Source organism: Gorilla gorilla, chromosome 10 (genome assembly GCF_029281585.2).
Source record: "Gorilla gorilla gorilla isolate KB3781 chromosome 10, NHGRI_mGorGor1-v2.1_pri, whole genome shotgun sequence".
In the NCBI taxonomy this organism is placed as follows: domain Eukaryota; kingdom Metazoa; phylum Chordata; class Mammalia; order Primates; family Hominidae; genus Gorilla; species Gorilla gorilla.
In genome coordinates, this window is record NC_073234.2 from 125716739 (window position 1) to 125735027 (window position 18289).

The 18289-nt window shown below is 41.5% G+C and overlaps 1 protein-coding gene across 2 annotated transcripts in view; it reads left to right on the top strand.

Moving 5' to 3' along the window:
- ATP2A2 (ATPase sarcoplasmic/endoplasmic reticulum Ca2+ transporting 2) overlaps positions 1-18289 on the top strand; it is a 72411-nt gene that overhangs the window by 25183 nt on the left and 28939 nt on the right. For both annotated transcript variants that reach the window (XM_004053882.5, XM_019038775.4), the window contains exon 6: positions 17002-17082. In XM_004053882.5, the coding sequence (XP_004053930.1) occupies positions 17002-17082 (81 nt within the window). The remainder of the gene's footprint in view (positions 1-17001; positions 17083-18289) is intronic.

Here is an 18289-nt window from a genome sequence, read left to right on the forward strand (position 1 = left end):
TTGGCCTATTGGTGATATTTATTTATTTATTTATTTTTGAGACAGAGTCTCGCTCTTTTACCGCTATGACAGGCTGGAGTGCAGTGGCACGATCTCTGCTCGCTGCAAGCTCCGCCTCTCGGGTTCACGCCATTCTCCTGCCTCAGCCTCCCCAGTAGCTGGGACCACAGGCGCCTGCCACCATGCCCGGCTAATGTTTTTGTATTTTTAGTAGAGACAGGGTTTCACCATGTTAGCCAGGATGGTCTCGATCTCCTGACCTCGTGATCCGCCCGCCTTGGCCTCCCAAAGTACTGGGATTACAGGCGTGAGCCACCGCGCCCGGCCTAGTGATATTTATTTTTAATTAAAATTTTTAGATTCAAGGTACATGTGCAGGTTTGTTATGTGGATATAATGTGTGATGTTGAGGTTTGGGCTTCTACTGATCCTGTCATCCAGATGATGAGTATAGATGATGAGTATAGTACTTCACGGATAGTTTTTTAGCCCTTGCCCCTCTTTCCCTCCCACTTTTTGGAGTGTCCAGTGTTTATTGTTCCCATCTTAATGGCTATGTGTACTCAGTGTTTAGCTCCTACTTACAAGTGAGAACAGACAGTATTTGGTTTTCTGGGTTAACTCACTTAGGATAATAGTCTCTGGCTGCATCGATTTTGCTGGAAAGGACATGATTTCATTCTTTTGCATGGCTGCGTAGTATCACATGGTGTATATATACCACATTTATTTTTGAGATAGGGTCTCACTCTGTCGCCCAGGCTGGAATGCAATGGTACGATTTTGGCTCAGTGCAACCTCCACCTCCCGAGCTCAAGCCATCCTCCCACTTCAGCCTCCTTGTGAGTTCAGGCCATCCTCCCACCTCAGCCTCCTTGTAGCTGGAACTACAGATGCCCACCACGCCCAACTAATTTGTGTATTTTTTGTACAGACAAGGTCTCACCATGTTGCCCCGGCTGGTCTCGAATTCCTGGGCTCAAGTGATTCACCCACCTTGGCCTCCAAAAGTGCTGAGATTACAGGTGTGAGCCACCACGCCCGGCCACAATTTCTTTTTCTTGGGATATATACCCAGTAATGGGATCGCTGGGTTGAATAGTCATTCTGTTTTTAGTTTCTTGAGAAATCTCCAAACAGCTTTCCACGGGGGCTGAACTAGTTTACATTCTTGCCAGCAGTGTGTAAGTGTTCCCCCCTGCCTCCCCCCCCCCTTTTTTTTTTTTATTTTTTTTTGAGTCAGCATCTCAGTCTGTTGCCCAGGCTGGAACGCAGTGGCATGATTATAGCTCATTGCAGCCATGGCTTTCCAGGCTCTAGTGACCCTCCCACCTGAGCCTTCCAAGTTAGCTGGGACTGTAGGCACACACCACTATGACAGGCTCATTTTTAAATGTTTTCGTAGAGATGAGGTCTTACTATGTTGCCCTGGCTAGTCTTGAATTCCTGGGCTCCAGTGATCCTCCCACCTCAGCTTCCCAAAGTGCTGGGATTACAAGCGTGAGCCACCGTGCCCAGCAATAATAGTCACTCTGACTGGTGTGAGATGACATCTCATTGTGGTTTTGATTTGCATCTCTCTACTAGTGATGTTGAGCATTTTTTCCTATGTTTGTTGACTACTTGATTGTTGTCTTTTGAGAAGTGTCTTTCCATACCCTTTGCCCACTTTTCAACAGTGATTGTGTGTGTGTGTGTGTGTGTGTGTGGATTTAAGTTCCTTATAGATTGTGGATATTAGTCCTTTGTTGAGTGCATAGTTTGCAATTATTTTCTCCCATTCTGTAGGTTGTCAGTTTACTCTGTTGATAGATTTCTTCTGCTGTGCAGAAACTCTTTCGTTTAACTAGGTCCCAATTGTCAAGTTATTTGTTGCATTTGCTTTTGAGGCTTAGTCATGAATTCTTTGCTTAGGGCAGTGTTGAGAAGAGTATTTCCTAGGTTTTCTTCTAGGATATTTACAGTTTGAGGCCTTACATTTAAGTCTTTAATTTGCCTTGAGTTAGGAATTCTTTTTTCAATTTCATTTTCAGATTGTTCTTTGCTAGCGTGTAGAAATAGTTTTTTACGTATTGATCTTGTAGTTTGCAATCTTGCTGAACTCATTAGTTAGTTTTAATAGTTTTTATGGGTTCCTGAAGATTTTCTGTATACAAGATCATGCATTTGCAAATGAAAATGTTTTTACTTCTTTCCAGTCTGGATGCCCTTTATTTCTTGCCTAATTGCCCTGGTTAGAATCTCCAATACAACGTTGAAGTACCAAGAACAGACATCCTTGTCTTACTGATCGTAGGGGAAAGCATCCAGTCCTTCACAGTGAAGTGTGACATAGGTGTGGGTCTCATAGGCGGGTGCCCTTTATCATGTTGAGGAAGCCTAGTTACAGCTGTAATATTTAGGTTGTCAGTATACTCTGGTGACCTTTCATGGTGTTTGTAAACTTATATGCAAATCAGAAATGATAGTTTTCTGGGTTACTAGGACCAGCAGGTCATTGAATTGGGGAAGATATAATTCTAAGGCATTTGCAACTATTATATGGAACATTTTGGAAAAGCATACCGTGACTGTATAACCTGGGCCAGATAAATAGGTATTTATTTTATTAAGACTATACATGTTGAGCCTTTTAAACTTCCACCTCTTTTAGAATTAGTAATCAAATTGACTGTGCAATCTAGCATTTAGCCTGATAATTCAGTTTTGTGAAAACTATAGAGTGAACTTTAATTCTGAATTTTTTCTTGTCAGTCGAAGTACTATTTGCATAGCCTGAAAGATTAAATGGCATAAATTGTGCTTTTAGACATGGTGACTTTTATATTTTCATTTACGTTATGAAATTGGATGTGAAGGGGTCTTTCAGATGTGTTGGAAAACTGGAGAGTGTTGTAAACTAATTCGAAGCCGAAAATAAAAAAGTACTGACTTAACGATTTTGATATTTGCAGAAAGGAACAGACCTTTTTGTAGTCACTGTTTGGAATGTAAGGGTCATCTCCTGACTTTAAAATTCTTTGTCAGCTTTTGGAAGATATCTCGTAGGATGGTTCTGGCTGAACTTTTCAAAGACTAAGCTGGAATAGGTGGTTTTTTGAGGGAGATATGGAGAGAGAGTTTAAGGAAACTAATTTTTTTTTTTTTTTTTTTGAGATGGAATCTCACTCTGTCGCCCAGGCAGGAGTGCAAGGGCGTGATCTCAGCTCACTGCAACCTCCGCCTCCTGGGTTCAAGCGATTCTCCTGCCTCAGCCTCCCTAGTAGCAGGGATTACAAGTGCCCGCCACCACACCCGGCTAATTTTTATATTTTTAGTAGAGACAGGGTTTCACCATGTTGGCCAGGCTGGTCTCGAACTCCTGGCCTCAAATGATCCGCCCGCCTCAGCCTCCCAAAGTGCTGGAATTACAGGTGTGAGCCACCATGCCCAGCTAGGAAACTAAATTTTATATGTTGCTATACCAGCTAATCATTCCAAAGAGAAACTGGGTAAGCATACATAGCAAATGCTAATGTGAGTCTTAAGTATCTAGAACACAAGAGCCAAATGAAATTGATATGGCAAATAAAAACATGGAGAAAATAACCCACACATAGGCTGTGCTCAGTGGCTCATGCCTGTAATCTCAGCACTTTTGGGGGAGGCCAGGGCATACAGATCACTTGAGTCCAGGAGTTTGAGACCAGCCTGGGCAACATAGTAAAACCCCATCCCTACAAAAAATACAAAAATTAGCTAGGCGTGATGGTGTGCACCTGTAGTCCCAACTACTTGAAAAGCTGAGGTGGGAGGATCACCTGAGCCCAGGAGGTCGTGGCTGTGGCAAGTGAGCTGAAATTAAGCCACTGCACTCCAGCGTGGGCAACAGAGTGAGACCCTGACTCAAAAAAAAAAAAGAGAAAGTGACCCACATGTTCACCTCTTAAGAAGCCACAGTAATTCTACATTATCTTAAGGCAAGAAAATATTTCTCCGGATGGATGGAAACCAAAAGTAGTGAAGTTGTACATAATCTTATGAGAAATGAACATCATTGTTTTTAAGCTTTCTGTATTATCTGCTGACATTATGAAAGTGAATCAAGCTATAATAGCCTAAGTCATTTCTGTTTTCTTTTTTTCTTTTTCCTTTTTTTTTTTTAAAGTAGAGACGGGATTTTACCATGTTGGCCAGGCTGGTCTCGAACTCCTGACCTCAAGTGATCTACTTCCCTTCGTCTCCCAAAGTGTTGGGATTACAGGCATGAACCACCGTGCCCGGCCATGGTTTTGTGGGGTGTTTTTTTGAGACAAGGTCTCCCTGTATTACCCAGGCTAGTCTCAAACTCCTGGGCTCAAGGGATCCTCTTCCCTTGGCCTCCCAAAGTGCTGGGATTACAGGCATGAGCCACCATTCCCAGCTAGAAGTCTTAGTTTTAGAATTTTGGGGCTTCTAGTATATGCTGCAGGGGTTATTTATTGACTTCTCAAGAACACTGTTTTCAGGGTTGTTTAAAACAAACTTTATGTATCTTGGTAACCCAGGGTTGATGAATAGCACCAGGAAATAAATATCCTCAGATGACTTCTGTCTTATAGTATATACTCTGGAGCGAATCATCTTTTAAGATTATGTAAGTAGTGGAAGCAACACAATCTTAACATAAAATTGCATTTGCTTTAGCACTTGTACAGAAATTGATAATTTTATTTCCTAAAAGGAAGACTTAATAGCCAACAGGGTGCCAGCAATTTCAAGATTTACTCGGGAATAAAAAGAATAATTCTTAAACTTGACAGCAATTTAAAGGAAGAAAACTTTCAATTTAAAGGAAGGAAACTTTTACTTCAGACAGTTAACATGCAGTACTGAGATTTAGTAGCAGGTATAAACTGCTTTTGAAGCAGTTGAGTAAAAGGCAGAGTTGTGAAATAGATGACTGGATTCATATAAGAACCTGGATTATGATCCTAGTTCTGCATGACATTGGACTATGTACATTAACCTCTGCAGAATTAGGTAATTGGAGTACTGTTTTAAGGAGCGTTCTTGCTCTAAAAAGTGTGATTTAGATAGTATGGCCATGAGTCCATGTGGACTTTTTTTTTGCTTTTAGAAAGCTGTTGGGGTTGGAATTGACTGGCTTTAAACATTTAGCAAACATTAAATGCTCTTTAACACAAAACAGAGTAGTCAGTCTGCTGTAGAGCAGAGGAGTTGGCATACTATCTTTGTGGGTTGGTTGGTTGGTTCGTTTGTTTATAGACATGAGGTCTCACTGTGTCACTCAGGCTGGTCTTGAACTCCTGGCCTCAAGTGATCCTCCTGCCTTAGCCTGTAATCCCAGGTCTTTGGGAGGCGGAGGCGGGTAGATCACAAGGTCAGGAGTTCAAGACCAGCCTGGCCAAGATGGTGAAACCCCTGTCTCTACTAAAAATACAAAAATTAGCCGGGTGCAGTGGCAGGCACCTGTAATCCCAGCTACTCGGTAGGCCGAGGCAGGAGAATTACTTGAACCCAGGGGGCAGAGGTTGCAGTGAGCCAAGATCGCGCCACTGCACTCCAGCCTGGGGGACAGAGCGAGACTCCATCTCAAAAAAAAAAAAAAAAAAAAATACACTGGGATTATAAGTGTGAGCTATAGCGTCCAGCTAATATTTTGGGCTTTGTGGGCCACAACAATCTCTGTACCAAAGTCTTTTGTAAAATATGAAAAGAGAATTGTTTAAAAAAAAAAAAAAAGGTGTTGGCTGAGTGCAGTGGCTTATCCCTGCAATCCTAGCATTTTGGGAGGCCATGGCAGGAGGATCACTTGAGCCCAGGAGTTTGAGACCAGCCTGGGCAACATATTGAGACCTTGTCTTTACAAAAAAAGTTTTAAAAACTTGCACAGTGAGGCTGGGCGCCATGGCTCACGCCAGCACTTTGGGAGGCTGAGACAAGGTTCACTTGAGCTCAGGAGTTTGAGACCAGCCTGGGCAACATGGAAAGATCCCGTCTCTAAAAAAATAAAAAAATGAAAATTTGCTGGGCATGGTGGCGTGCTCCTGTAGTCCCTGCTTCTCGGGAGGCTGAGGTGGGAGGATCACTTGAGCCTGGGAGGTCAAGGCTGCAGTGAGCTCAGATTGTGCCAGTGTACGCTCCAGCCTGGGTGACAGAGTGAGACAGAGTAAAACTCTGTCTCCCAAAAAAAGTTCGGGAGGTGGAGAGCCTTAAGATTTTGCACACTGATTAGATCAATGTTTCTCTAACTTGATGTTTGCAGGAATTACCTGGGGATGTTGTTAAAATGTATGTTTTGATTCGTTCAGTCTGAAATGGGGCCTGATTGTTCTGCATTTCTAATAAGCTCCCAGGTCAATAATTTGAGTAGCAAGGCTCTAGAGCAGATCTTAATCATTTCTAGATCACAATCCCTTTGAGAATTAATGAAATTTATGGACTTTCTTCCCCAAAAACATACATTGAAAATCTTGTGTGCAACTTCAGGAGGTTCATTTGTCCTCAGAAAGTCCACCTCAGGATTCTAGCTATTTAGTTTTAAAAACTGAAGTACAGGCTGTGCATGGTGGCTCATGCCTGTAATCCCAGCAATTTAGGAGGCCAAGGCAGGCGGATCATTTGAGCCCAGGAGTTCGAGACCAGCCTGGCCAACACTGTGAAATCCCATCTTCACTAAAAATACAAAAATTACCCGGGTGTGGTGGTGGGTGCCTGTAATCCTAGCTACTTGGGTGGCTGAGGCACGAGAATCGCCTAAACCCAGGAGATGGAAGCTGCAATGAGCCTAGATTGCACAACTGCATTCCAGCCTGAGGGACAGAGCGAGACTCTGTTGCAAAAAAAAAAAAAAAAGAAAACAAAACAAAAAAGAAAAATTGCATTAGTTGTTCTGTAAATCCTGGAAGCTATACCTCTGTTTCCAAAGCCAAGGTGTAAATTATTACTCTAGAAAACGGATAAGCAGAAGAGCAAAATAGTCTAAAACAAAAATCAGCATAGATGAATTAGAAGCAGCGAGTTTTTGAGTTTGAGGGCCCCTGAGCACTGTCAGAATAGCTAAGACATTAAGAACTGTGAGAAATGAGAGTTCTCCTCAACCATCAGACCATGATAGGCCAGTTGATCTTGAAGCCTGACCTGATTTCATGGGGCTGGCATTTCCTTCCTGATTTCCTGTAATCACCTCCTCTCTACTCCCCATGATTCAGTGGTAGTCACAGTACCAGGAAGTGCCAACCTTTTCATTCTTGCTACTGAGATGAAGATTTTGGAAAAAGGAGAAGAAACCATGTGGTTTGGGAACCACCTTTCCTTTTTTTTTTTTTTTTTTTTTGATACGGAGTCGCTCTGTCGCCCAGGCTGGAGTGCAGTGGAATGATCTTGGCTCACTGCAAGCTCCGCCTCCTGGGTTCACGCCATTCTCCTGCCTCAGCCTCCCCGTTAGCTGTGACTACAGGCACCCACCACAATGTCCGGCTAATTTTTTGTATATTTTAGTAGAGATGGGGTTTCACCGTGTTGGCCAGGCTGGTCTCAAACTCCTGACCTCAAGTGCTTCATCTGCCTTGGCCTCCCAAAGTGCTGGGATTACAGGTGTGAGCCACCGCTGCTGGCCATGGGAACCACCTTTCCGAAGCATTAACACCAAACCACCTAGATGGGCAGATTTAACTATGACCAACTTTTATATTAAAAGATAATGGAACTTTTTTTTTTTTTTTTTTTTTTTTTTGAGACAAAGTCTCGGCTCTGTCACCCAAGCTGGAGAGCAGTGGTGCAATCTCGGACCACTGGAACCTCCGCCTCCTGTGTTCAAGCGATTCTTCTGCCTCAGCTTTCCCATTAGCTGGAATTACAGGTGTGCACCACCCCACCTGGCTATTTTGTATTTTTTTTTAGTAGAGACGGGGTTTCACCGTGTTGGCCAGGCTGGTCTTGAACTCCTGACCTCAAGAGATCCACCCACCCTCAGCCTCCCAAAGTGTTGGGATTACAGGCATGAGCCACTGTGCCCAGCCGATAATGGAACTTTTGAAAACCAAGGGCTTGGTGGCCGGTGGCCGGGTGCAGTGGCTCATGCCTGTAATCCCAGCACTTTGGAGGCCGAGGCGGGCAGATCACCTGAGGTCAGGAGTTCGAGACTAGCCTGACCAACATGGAGAAACGCTGTCTCTACTAAAAATTCAAAATTAGCTGGGCATGGTAGCACTTGCCTGTAATCCCAACTACTTGGGAGGCTGAGGCAAGAGAATCACTTGAACCCAGGAGGCAGAGTTTGCGCTGAGCTGATATCGTGCCATTGCACTCCAGCCTGGGCAGCAAGAGTGAAACTCTGTCTCAAAAAAAGAAAAAAAAAAAAAAAGTAAAACAAAGGGCTTGGCATTATCAGTGCCAGAAAAATACAAGATTGAGAGAATGGGGAAACAGGAGGGACATAAACTTGGTGGGAGTATACATTTGTATGCAAAAGTAAAAGATACAGACAAAGCTGTTAACCCTGTAACACCGTAAAAGGGAATGTTAGAAATAACTAGATAGCCATAAAAATAGAGGATGATTCATTTAGTTCATGGTATGGTTGTGAAATACTGTGGCCTTGAACAAGTACCTTTTAGTGTCTCATTTTCCTCATCTATAAACAGGGAGGGAGTAAAGATAATAGATCCCTCCTTAGAGTTGTGAAGATTGAATTAGTAGCCTGTGAAGCTGTTCCAGCAGTACCTGGTCTAGAAATAATAGTCTCAAAATTTCATTGCTTATTATTACTATACAGCCACTTTTTAAAATGAGACAGGTATGTATAAATATAAAAGGTCTAATATTGTTTTAGTGATGTTTTAGTGAATGTTGTACATAAAGAGATGTCCAGAAAATCCAGAAGATATACTTTTTTTTTTTTTGGAAATGGAGTCTCGCTCTGTCGCCCAGGCTGGAGTGCAGTGGCGTGATCTCAGCTCACTGCAAGCTCCGCCTCCTGGGTTCATGCCATTCTCCTGCCTCAGCCTCCCGAGTAGCTGGGACCACAGGCACTCGCCACCATGCCCGGCTAATTTTTTGTATTTTTAGTAGAGACGGGGTTTCACCATGGTAGCCAGGATGATCTCAATCTCCTGACCTTGTGATCCGCCTGCCTCAGCCTTCCAAAGTGCTGGGATTACAGGCGTGAGCCACCGCGACCGGCAATATACTGTTAACTGTATATATATCTGTTGAAAGAGGGGAAGAAGAATGGTGTTTGACCTTTTAAACGTGCATTTTTCTTTTGTGATAAAAATCTCTGTTGGTAGGTAGGCTGGAGTACTCTAACATTGCTTAGTGCATGGTTGCCTTTGCAACATCTAATGAATTGGTTACCTTTCTACCCCCATAACTCTAGTAACTGGAAACTTGCTTGCTTAATGATCAATGTCATTTTTTTAGTCAGTTCATTATAAAATATTCCTTATGAGCTAAACTATATTTTGTCTGTTCTGTATGTTAGCTTTTTAATTTGGAGCCACATAGAAATCTGATTTATCACCAGTTTAGATCTGAAGGGGAGCTTATGAAACCTTATTTTAGGGGATGAGAAGACTAAAACTCAGTTTGTAACTTATCCAGGAGCATGTGGCAGTTTGTGGCAGTACTAGGACTGTCAAATGTTAGCAGTATAGCGTATCCTAAAATTTTTATTTTTGGCCGGGTGCGGTGGCTCACGCCTGTAATCCCAGCACTTTGGGAGGCCTAGGTGGGTGGATCACTTGAGGTTGGGAGTTCGAGACCAGCCTGGCCAACGTGGTGAAACCCCATCTCTACTAAAAATACAAAAGTTAGCCAGCCGCATCGGCACATGTCTGTAGTCCCAGGTATTTGGGAGGGAGGCAGGAGAATTGCTTGAACCCAGGAGGCGGGGGTTGCAGTGAGCTGAGATCACACCACTGCGCTCCAGCCTGGGTGACAGAGCAAGACTCCATCTCAAACAAACAAAATTAGCTGGGTGTGGTGGTGGGCACCTGTAATCCCAGCTACTCGGGAGGCTGAGGCAGGAAAATCGCCTGAACCTGGGAGGTGGAGGTTACAGCGAGCCGAGATCATGCCACTGCACTCTAGCCTGGGCAACAAAGCTAGTCTCCATCTCAAAAAGTAAAATAAAATAAAATGTTTATTTCCAAGTTAGTCTTAGCATTTGTTTCAAACGCTTTACCATCTTGGTAGTTCTCTTTGGTACCCAGATTGAATCCAGTTATGTAAATGGAGTCTGGTTGTCATTCTAGACATTTTTTGTCTTCTGACAGTCTATGGAAACTTCTTTGGCAGTCTTAATTACTCTACCAGCTAAAACCACAGTCTTTCTTAGGTGTTCTTCCCATCCCCCCATTCCTACATTTCTAGACTTTTACTGGCATAGATTATTTTGGTTTTAGTCTAAACGTAGAATTTAAGCAACTACCATTATTGAACCTCATTTAGCTTAACCAAAGCTGTTATCTCTTTGGACCCTGATTTTTTATTGTTTCTAGCTTCGTGATGTTCTTCAACTTTGTAATTAGAAGTCTTTTGCTACATGTATACTAAAGGAAATATGTGTGCCAAGTGCTTTATTCATTGACAGATATTTTATTTGACACCCACTGTGTGCCAGGTATAGTGGTAGGGCTAGGAAATCAGTGATGTCTGAGTGACTCTGCCTTTATGGAGCTTTTGGTTTTAGTGGGGAAGATTCATGAAGACCATGCAAGTGTAAGGAAAGGACAGGATGCTCTGTGGGCACACAGTGAGGGATGCCAGCCTAATCTGGGAGTTAGAGGAAAGCCTTAGTATTTATGGGAGAAGAAAGGGTATGTGAAGGCCCAGAAACAAGTTAGAGGAACTGAAGAGCATAGTGTGTGATGCTCAGAGGGAGGTGAGAGGGTGACAGGCAAACAGCACTTGGGTCATGGAGGCTGTTATAAGCCCGGGTTGGGATGCCAAAGAAGCTGTTGAAAGATTTTAAAACAGGAGGAGATCACATTTGCCATTTTAAAGACAGTACTGTCTAAGAAACAGATTGGGAGCAAACCACAGTAGTATAATATGGTATTGTGTAATGTTCCTTCCCTGTTCACCGTGAGGCCTGGAAGTAGTTTAAAGTAGTCAAGTAGAGCTTCTCAAATGAAGAATTTCATTCAGTCTCTGCTAAACTACAAAATTTATGACTCAAATTGGAAACACGGTGAAAATTTTGAGTCACAGTTAAATGTTTAAGTAGTTTAAGATAAATCTGTTATGCCTTGCGTTTCCTAGGAGCCATTTAGATTCAAAAACAACAGTGGCATTTAGAAGGTAATTTCTGGTCTTACATAGTGTTTTTCTTATAAAAGATTTTAATAACTGGTGTTTGCCACAATAAATTAGGTTTTTAAAATGCATAATACAATTGATTAATAAAAAGGATTTTTTAAAAAAATAATGCTGATTTTTGGTTTGTTTGGGTTTTTTTGAGATGGAGTCTCACTGTGTCACCCCGGCTGGAGTGCAGTGGCGCAATCTCAGCTCACTGCAACCTCAGCCTCCAAGTAGCTACAATTATAGGTGCCTGCCACCATGCTGGGCTAATTTTTATATTTTTAGTAGAGACGGAGTTTCACCATGTTGGCCAGGCTGGTCTCAAACTCCTGACCTCAAGTGCTTCGTCCGCCTTGGCCTCCCAAAGTGCTGGGATTACAGGCGTGAGCCACCATGCCCGGCTTGAATAATGGTAGTTTTAACCATCAGTATTTATATTTGACATAAGTGGTACAAATAATGTTTAAGTATCATGGCTTATAAACGTTTGCATGGAGTTCTAAAATGTGGCAAACTGATAATTTAATGAACTCTTACTTGAACTCTTGTGCAAGTATACTGTGAGGATTTTGTTCTGATTGGAAATCTTTATTGTAATAGCAAATTAAAGAGCTGTGGATTTTCAAGAGCTGAATTTGAAAGGTGTCAGATGTTAAATGGAAGGTAATTCAGAGTTTATTCTTTTATTATACCTGCCTCCACCCAAAGAGTCAGAGAAAAACATTTGGAAGAAAAAATTGCAGAGCATCCCTTTGGCAAGAGTAAGAATTTTCCACTACCACTTGCCCTAAGGGCATTGACATGCCTCACCAGGGAAATGTTACAGGATGTGATCATCGGAACAGCCTAGCCTGCTCTTCATGCACAAAATCCTTTGTCTGAAGTTCACAGAAGCCTCTCCAGACAAAGGGAAATTGTTGTGTCTTCACTGGAAAAGTATTCGGTGGACCTTTACTTTCATGAACCTTTTAACTCTAAGAACCTGTTTTCCTAATAGAGTCAACCCTAAATTGACTCTGATATCAACAAAAGGAACGTAACAGTCACACAGCAAGTTAAACAAAGGTTTTCATTAATTGAGCTTCCTTAGAGAAGGCTACTTTTACTTCTTAGCCTGAGTTCCTGTGCATAAAATGAAGAGGACATTGGTTGGTCAAGATGATGTGATGGTCCCTCTAGCTAAGAAAATACTAGAATATGGCAGGTTCGTTGGTTTGTTTTTGAGATGGAGTCTCGCCCTTTCACCCAGGCTGGAGTGGCGCAACTTCGGCTCACTGCAACCTCCGCCTCCGGGGCTCAAGCGATAGTCTTGCTTTAGCCTCCCAAGTAGCTGGGATTGCAGGCACCCACCACCACACCCGGCTAATTTTTGTATTTTTAGTAGAGATGGGGTTTCACCATCTTGGCCAGGCTGGTCTTGAACTCCTGACCTCAGGTGATCTGCCTGTCTCAGCTTCCCAAAGTTCTGGGATTACAGGCGTAAGCCACCGTGCCCAGTCTATGGCAGGTTTTTTGGATTTATGTTTCTTCAATATCTTTCTACAAAGATCAGTTTCTAATAGAAGCCAATTAAACATAGAAACTCTAAGGTAGCACGTTTCCCAAGTGTTGGGAGGCTTTGGAGCTTTTTAGCTTCGAGTTGGTGTGCCTGATAGATGAGAAACAGCACAACAGAAAAGCTGTTCATAGGATCCATGACTCTAGCTATTGCATTTTTTCTCTTGCATTAATTTTTCTAGTGTATTTGTAAAACCTTTTTAAAAATATGGATTCTTAATTTTAAAATTAACCTGGTGCAATGGCACATGCCAGTAGTCCTAGCTACTTGGGAGGCTGAGGTGGGAAGATGACTTGAGCCCAGGAGTTCAAGGCTGTAGTTCACCGTGATCACGCCAGTATACTCCAGCCTGGGTGACAGAGTGAGACCCTGTCTGTAAGAATAAAAAATGAAAAAAAAAAAAAAAAAAGTGGATTCCTAGACCCCACTCCAAATGCATTTAATCATACTCTTAAAGAATCTGTAAAAGACCTCCAGATAACTCTTCTTGTCGTTTCTAAATATTTAATTGCCACTTGATTAGAATGGAAGTTGTAAGATGGAAACGTTTAGAACAGCTGTGGTCAGTATTTAAGGGTTTCCCAGGCATTTGACATTCGTTCCTCTAGCATTTGACATTTAAGGTATTCCTCAGTATTTGGCCAAAAGTTAAATGTGTATCAATACAGTTTCTGCACAGCAAAGAAACACCTTTCATATATTTTAGTAGACCTTTATAAAGGGAAAGAGTACATGTTGGTTTCCTTATAATGCCAGTATAAATATAATCTTTCTTATACATAATATATAGTATATATTAATACTATACATAATAAATCTATACTACACATATTGTGTATTTATACTATAGGACCAATAGGTAAGACCTATAGTCCTGTACTACCTGTTGGTCCTGTAAGTGTATCTATTAATGTTAGGTAGGACCATTACTAAATACAGTGTGTATATATACTAAATATATATATTTAGTATTGGTCCTACCTAATACTGTTAGATAACGATTGGATATCCCTAATCTGAAAAGCTCAAAGATCAGAAACTTTTTAAGCACCAACATATGATGCTCAAGGGAAATACTTACTGGAGCATTTCAGATTTTGAGTTTTTTGTGTAGGGATGTTCAACAGTAAGAATATAAATCAAACACCCCAAATTTTAATTTTAAAATACTGTTTCCAAACATTTTGGGTAAGGGATACTCAACCTGTAATATGTTGGCAGTGTTACCCAGGAAATTTAACCTTGGTATTTCTTACCTGAAAAATACATTTTCTATTTATTTCAAATCCTCTGAGCTTCCACTGAAACACAGCAGAACACATGTCAAAACATTGCTTTTGTATCCTCTTGTAGGTTGTACTCAATTTAAATATTAGATTTGTTGGCCTTTTAAAATTTGTCAAGTATATGAGAGTATGAGCTAGGGTTTATATATTGAATTGTTTAAGTCTGTTCAGCAGTTACAATGCAGAAATAAAATAGTGCTTATAGATTGACGACTGCTATCTCATATTGGACAGAAGTCTTCTACTCCATAGGATCATGACATTGACGTAAATCAAATCCTCAGACACCAAAGGAACATTTGGAAATAAATTTTCCATTTAGGGTCATAATATTCATCATTGAACTTGTCCTCTTTTTGAAATGTTTGAGGGCATGTAGGATCAGGTTAATCATGACAGGCAGAAATAGTGCAGTATAGGGCGTGTTAGCTGTTAAAGACCACTAAAGTTTAGAATATAGTTACTTTGTTGTCGTAAATCATCTGTTAGATGTACTCTCTTCAATGTAGTTAGAGCAGAATTATATTAAAATGAAAGGTTCTCGTTGATTCAGTCTGAATATTGCTGTTCATTGCATAAGCATTTCCAGCAGGAATTTCACCTTAGCTTGTGTGTCCCTGCAGTCAAATGCAAGGGTGATCTTTGCCTCTTGAGATTATATATTGACAAACTCTGTGCCGCCTTGTGACCACATTGCTTACTTAGGCTATAACATTGTTTATATGCACTCAAATTTAAAAAGTAAACCATATTCTCCCTGAGCTTAAGCTCCGAAGTAGAGAAAAATCAGAACTAATTTGAAGGTTTAAGAAGTTCAGTGTTGGCCGGGTGCAGTGGCTCACGCCTGTAATCTCAGCATTTTGGGAGGCCAAGGCAGGTGGATTGCCTGAGGTCAGGAGTTTGAGATCAGTCTGGCTAACATAGTGAAACCCTATCTCTACTAAAAATACAAAAATTAGGCTGGTTGTGGTGGCGCACGCCTGTAGTCCCGGTTGCTCGGGAGGCGCAGGGGAATCACTTGAACCCGGGAGGTGGAGGTTGCAGTGAGCTGAGATCATGCCACTGCACTCCAGTCTGGGCGACAGAGCAAGACTCTGTCTCTGAAAAGAAAATAAAAAATAAGAAATTCAATGTTTACTTCTTGGACAGGAGTGCTATTTTGCCATTTTGTATATGACTGGTAACATGCAATTCAGTATAGGGAGTAAGTCTGAAAAATGATTTGATTTTAAAATGCCATCTGCAAGTATGGGAGAATTTGCTTATGTAATTTGTAGCTGCCCTTGCGTAAGACTTAACAAAACCACGTTAATTATCTTTCAGAAAATCACGGACAGCTGTTTTGTTGTTATTGTTGTTGTTTTGAGACAAAGTCTCGCTGTGTCTCCAAAGCTGGAATGTAGTGGTGTGAACTCGGCTCACTGCAACCGTCTTGAGTAGCTGAGACTACAGGCACACTACCATTCCTCCCGGCTAATTTTTTATATTTTTAGTAGAGACAGGTTTTCGCCATGTTGGCCAGACTGGTCTCAAACTCCTGGCTTCGAGTGATCCTCCCGCCTCAGCCTCCCAAAGTGTTGGGATTAACAGACAGCTGTTTTAATGTCCAGCTGCTTTGTGTGATTGTGCCACCCATTCAGCAGTATTTGAATACCAGCAGAGGGCTGGGCACTATTCTCAAGGTGCATGGCTTTGTCTGTTACTTGGGCTATGTTGTGGAATTTCACTTTGTACACACATCAAGGAAAGGGGCTGAGATTTGGGCCTTTTAAGAGCTATTAAAGGAACTTGTTGGCCTAGGAAAGAAGATTCAGTTGACTTAAAGATCTTCAGGTTATGCAAGAGGTTTATTATTCATTTAATTGATATTTCTTTTTTTTTATGAGACGGAGTCTTGCTCTGTCGCCCAGGCTGGAGTGCAGTGGCGCAATCTCAGCTCACAGCAAGCTCCGCCTCCCGGGTTCACGCCATTCTCCTGCCTCAGCCTCCCATTAATTGATATTTCAAAAAGTATCAAAGGATATATGCCCCAGCTGTGCAGTGTTACTAGTTTGCTACACCTTCCCAGAGGTGTTTTCTTTATACCATTGGAAGTTGTCATTTTAGTATGAATTAATTACATGTTATACGAGCATATCAAAAGGGTTTGAAACAGTGAAAGAGCTAAGACTAACTTGGAAATAAACATTTTATTTTATTTTACTTTTTGAGATGGAGACTAGCTTTGTTTCCCAGGTGGTGTGCACCTGTAGTCCTTCTGCTTGGGAAGCTGAAGTGGGAGGTCAAGGGTGCAGTGAGCTGTGATTGCCCCACTGATCTCTACATCCTGGGTGACAGAGCAAGGCCCTGTCTCAAAAAAAAAAAGTGGTGTTACTGTGTAGTTTTATTTTGCATTTGCCATGTGTTTCGTTAATTGAATATCTTTTTAAAGGGGGCCATTTGCTTCCTGTTCACAATAATTTAGCTTTTTTGATGGAATGAATCATGGCATATACAACTTTATTCTCTTTGCTGTGCCTTGTATATATGTATTAAGACTTTTACTTATTGCTAACTAGGAAAGTATTCTTTAAAGTGAAAGCTTGAAGGCCTGTCTGAAGATACAGAGCAAAACTTCTTAGAATAATGTAGTTAGGTTTCCTTAAGCCTCATTCTCTTCCTTCCTAATTCAAATCTTGAATCCATCTAAAGTTTTTTATGACTCCAAGATAGGTTGATCACTTTGCTTGCTTTAACTGAATTTTATGTATTTGTGTTATATGCAGATCATTTATTTTCTTTAAAAATTGATTTGGAGACAAATTCATCTTTAGATAACATAGTTTTAAAAGTTGCTCATTTCAGCTGCCTTTTTTTTCTCCTAATTAGTTGGTGACAAAGTTCCTGCTGATATAAGGTTAACTTCCATCAAATCTACCACACTAAGAGTTGACCAGTCAATTCTCACAGGTAAATATGATATATTAGGTCATTGAATTTCTGAAGACCTTCACATAGCCCATGCCAATAGAGTTGGCTCTTGCCTCACTGTCCCTTTATGGTATCCCATCTTAATCCTCTCTAAGATACTTATTTCTTAGTGCTTTAGTCTCGCTCCATTGCCCAGGCTGGAGTGCAGTGGCGTGATTGCGGCTCACTGCAGCCTCCGCCTCTCAGGTTCAGGCAGTTCTCCTGTCTCAGCCTCCCAAGTAGCTGGGACTACAGGCTCCTGCCACCATGCCCAGCTAATTTTTGTATTTTTATTAGAGATGGGGTTTTACCTTGTTGGTCAGGCTGGTCTTGAATTTCTGACCTCAGGTAATCCACCTGCCTCGGCCTCCCAAAGTGCTGGGATTACAGGCGTGAACCACTGCACCTGGCTGCCGATATGGTTTTAAAGGCATGATTTAAAAACAAAACAAAATGGCTGGGCACGGTGGCTCACGCATGTAATTCCAACACTTTGGGAGACTGAGGCGGGCAGATGGCTTGAGCCCAGGAGTTAAAGACCGGCCTGGGCAACATGGCAAAACCCCGTATCTACAAAAAATACAAAAATTAGCCAGGCCTGTAATCCCAGCTACTTAGGAGGCTGGGTGAAAAGATCACTTGTGCCCGGGTCAAGGCTACAGTGAGCCATGCTTGTGCCTCTGCACTCCAGCCTGGGGGACAGAGCAAGACTGTCTCCAAAAAAAAAAAAAAAAAAAAGTTGTAATTTGTTCGTTACCATAGGTAAATCTTAAGGTTGAATTGTTGTCTGTTTTGTGGAAAGCAAATTACTTATTCGATGTCCTTTTTCCAGGCAAGAAAAATAGACTCCAGTGCTGTAATTTTTTTCATTGGAGGAGTGCTAATGTTGTATCAATCTTTACAATATCCAAATACACAATTAACAAAAGTTAGCCCCCATAAGAGATGAAAATTGTACTACTTGGAATTTGCACAATTGTTTGAAACATTTTCCCGTTTTTGTGTGATAAAAGCACAATCTAGGGTGGAGGGTTCATACTAACTGGAAGTAAGTTTGTCAGAAGAATTAACTTTAAATACAATGCTAACTTGGATTAAATAGTGAGTAAATATAAAGTCTAAAGGCTCTCCAGATTTATCTGATTATCAATTTTGAAAAGCAACTAATGTCATGGAGACAGTTATGTGAGTAACCTGGGCTCTATTT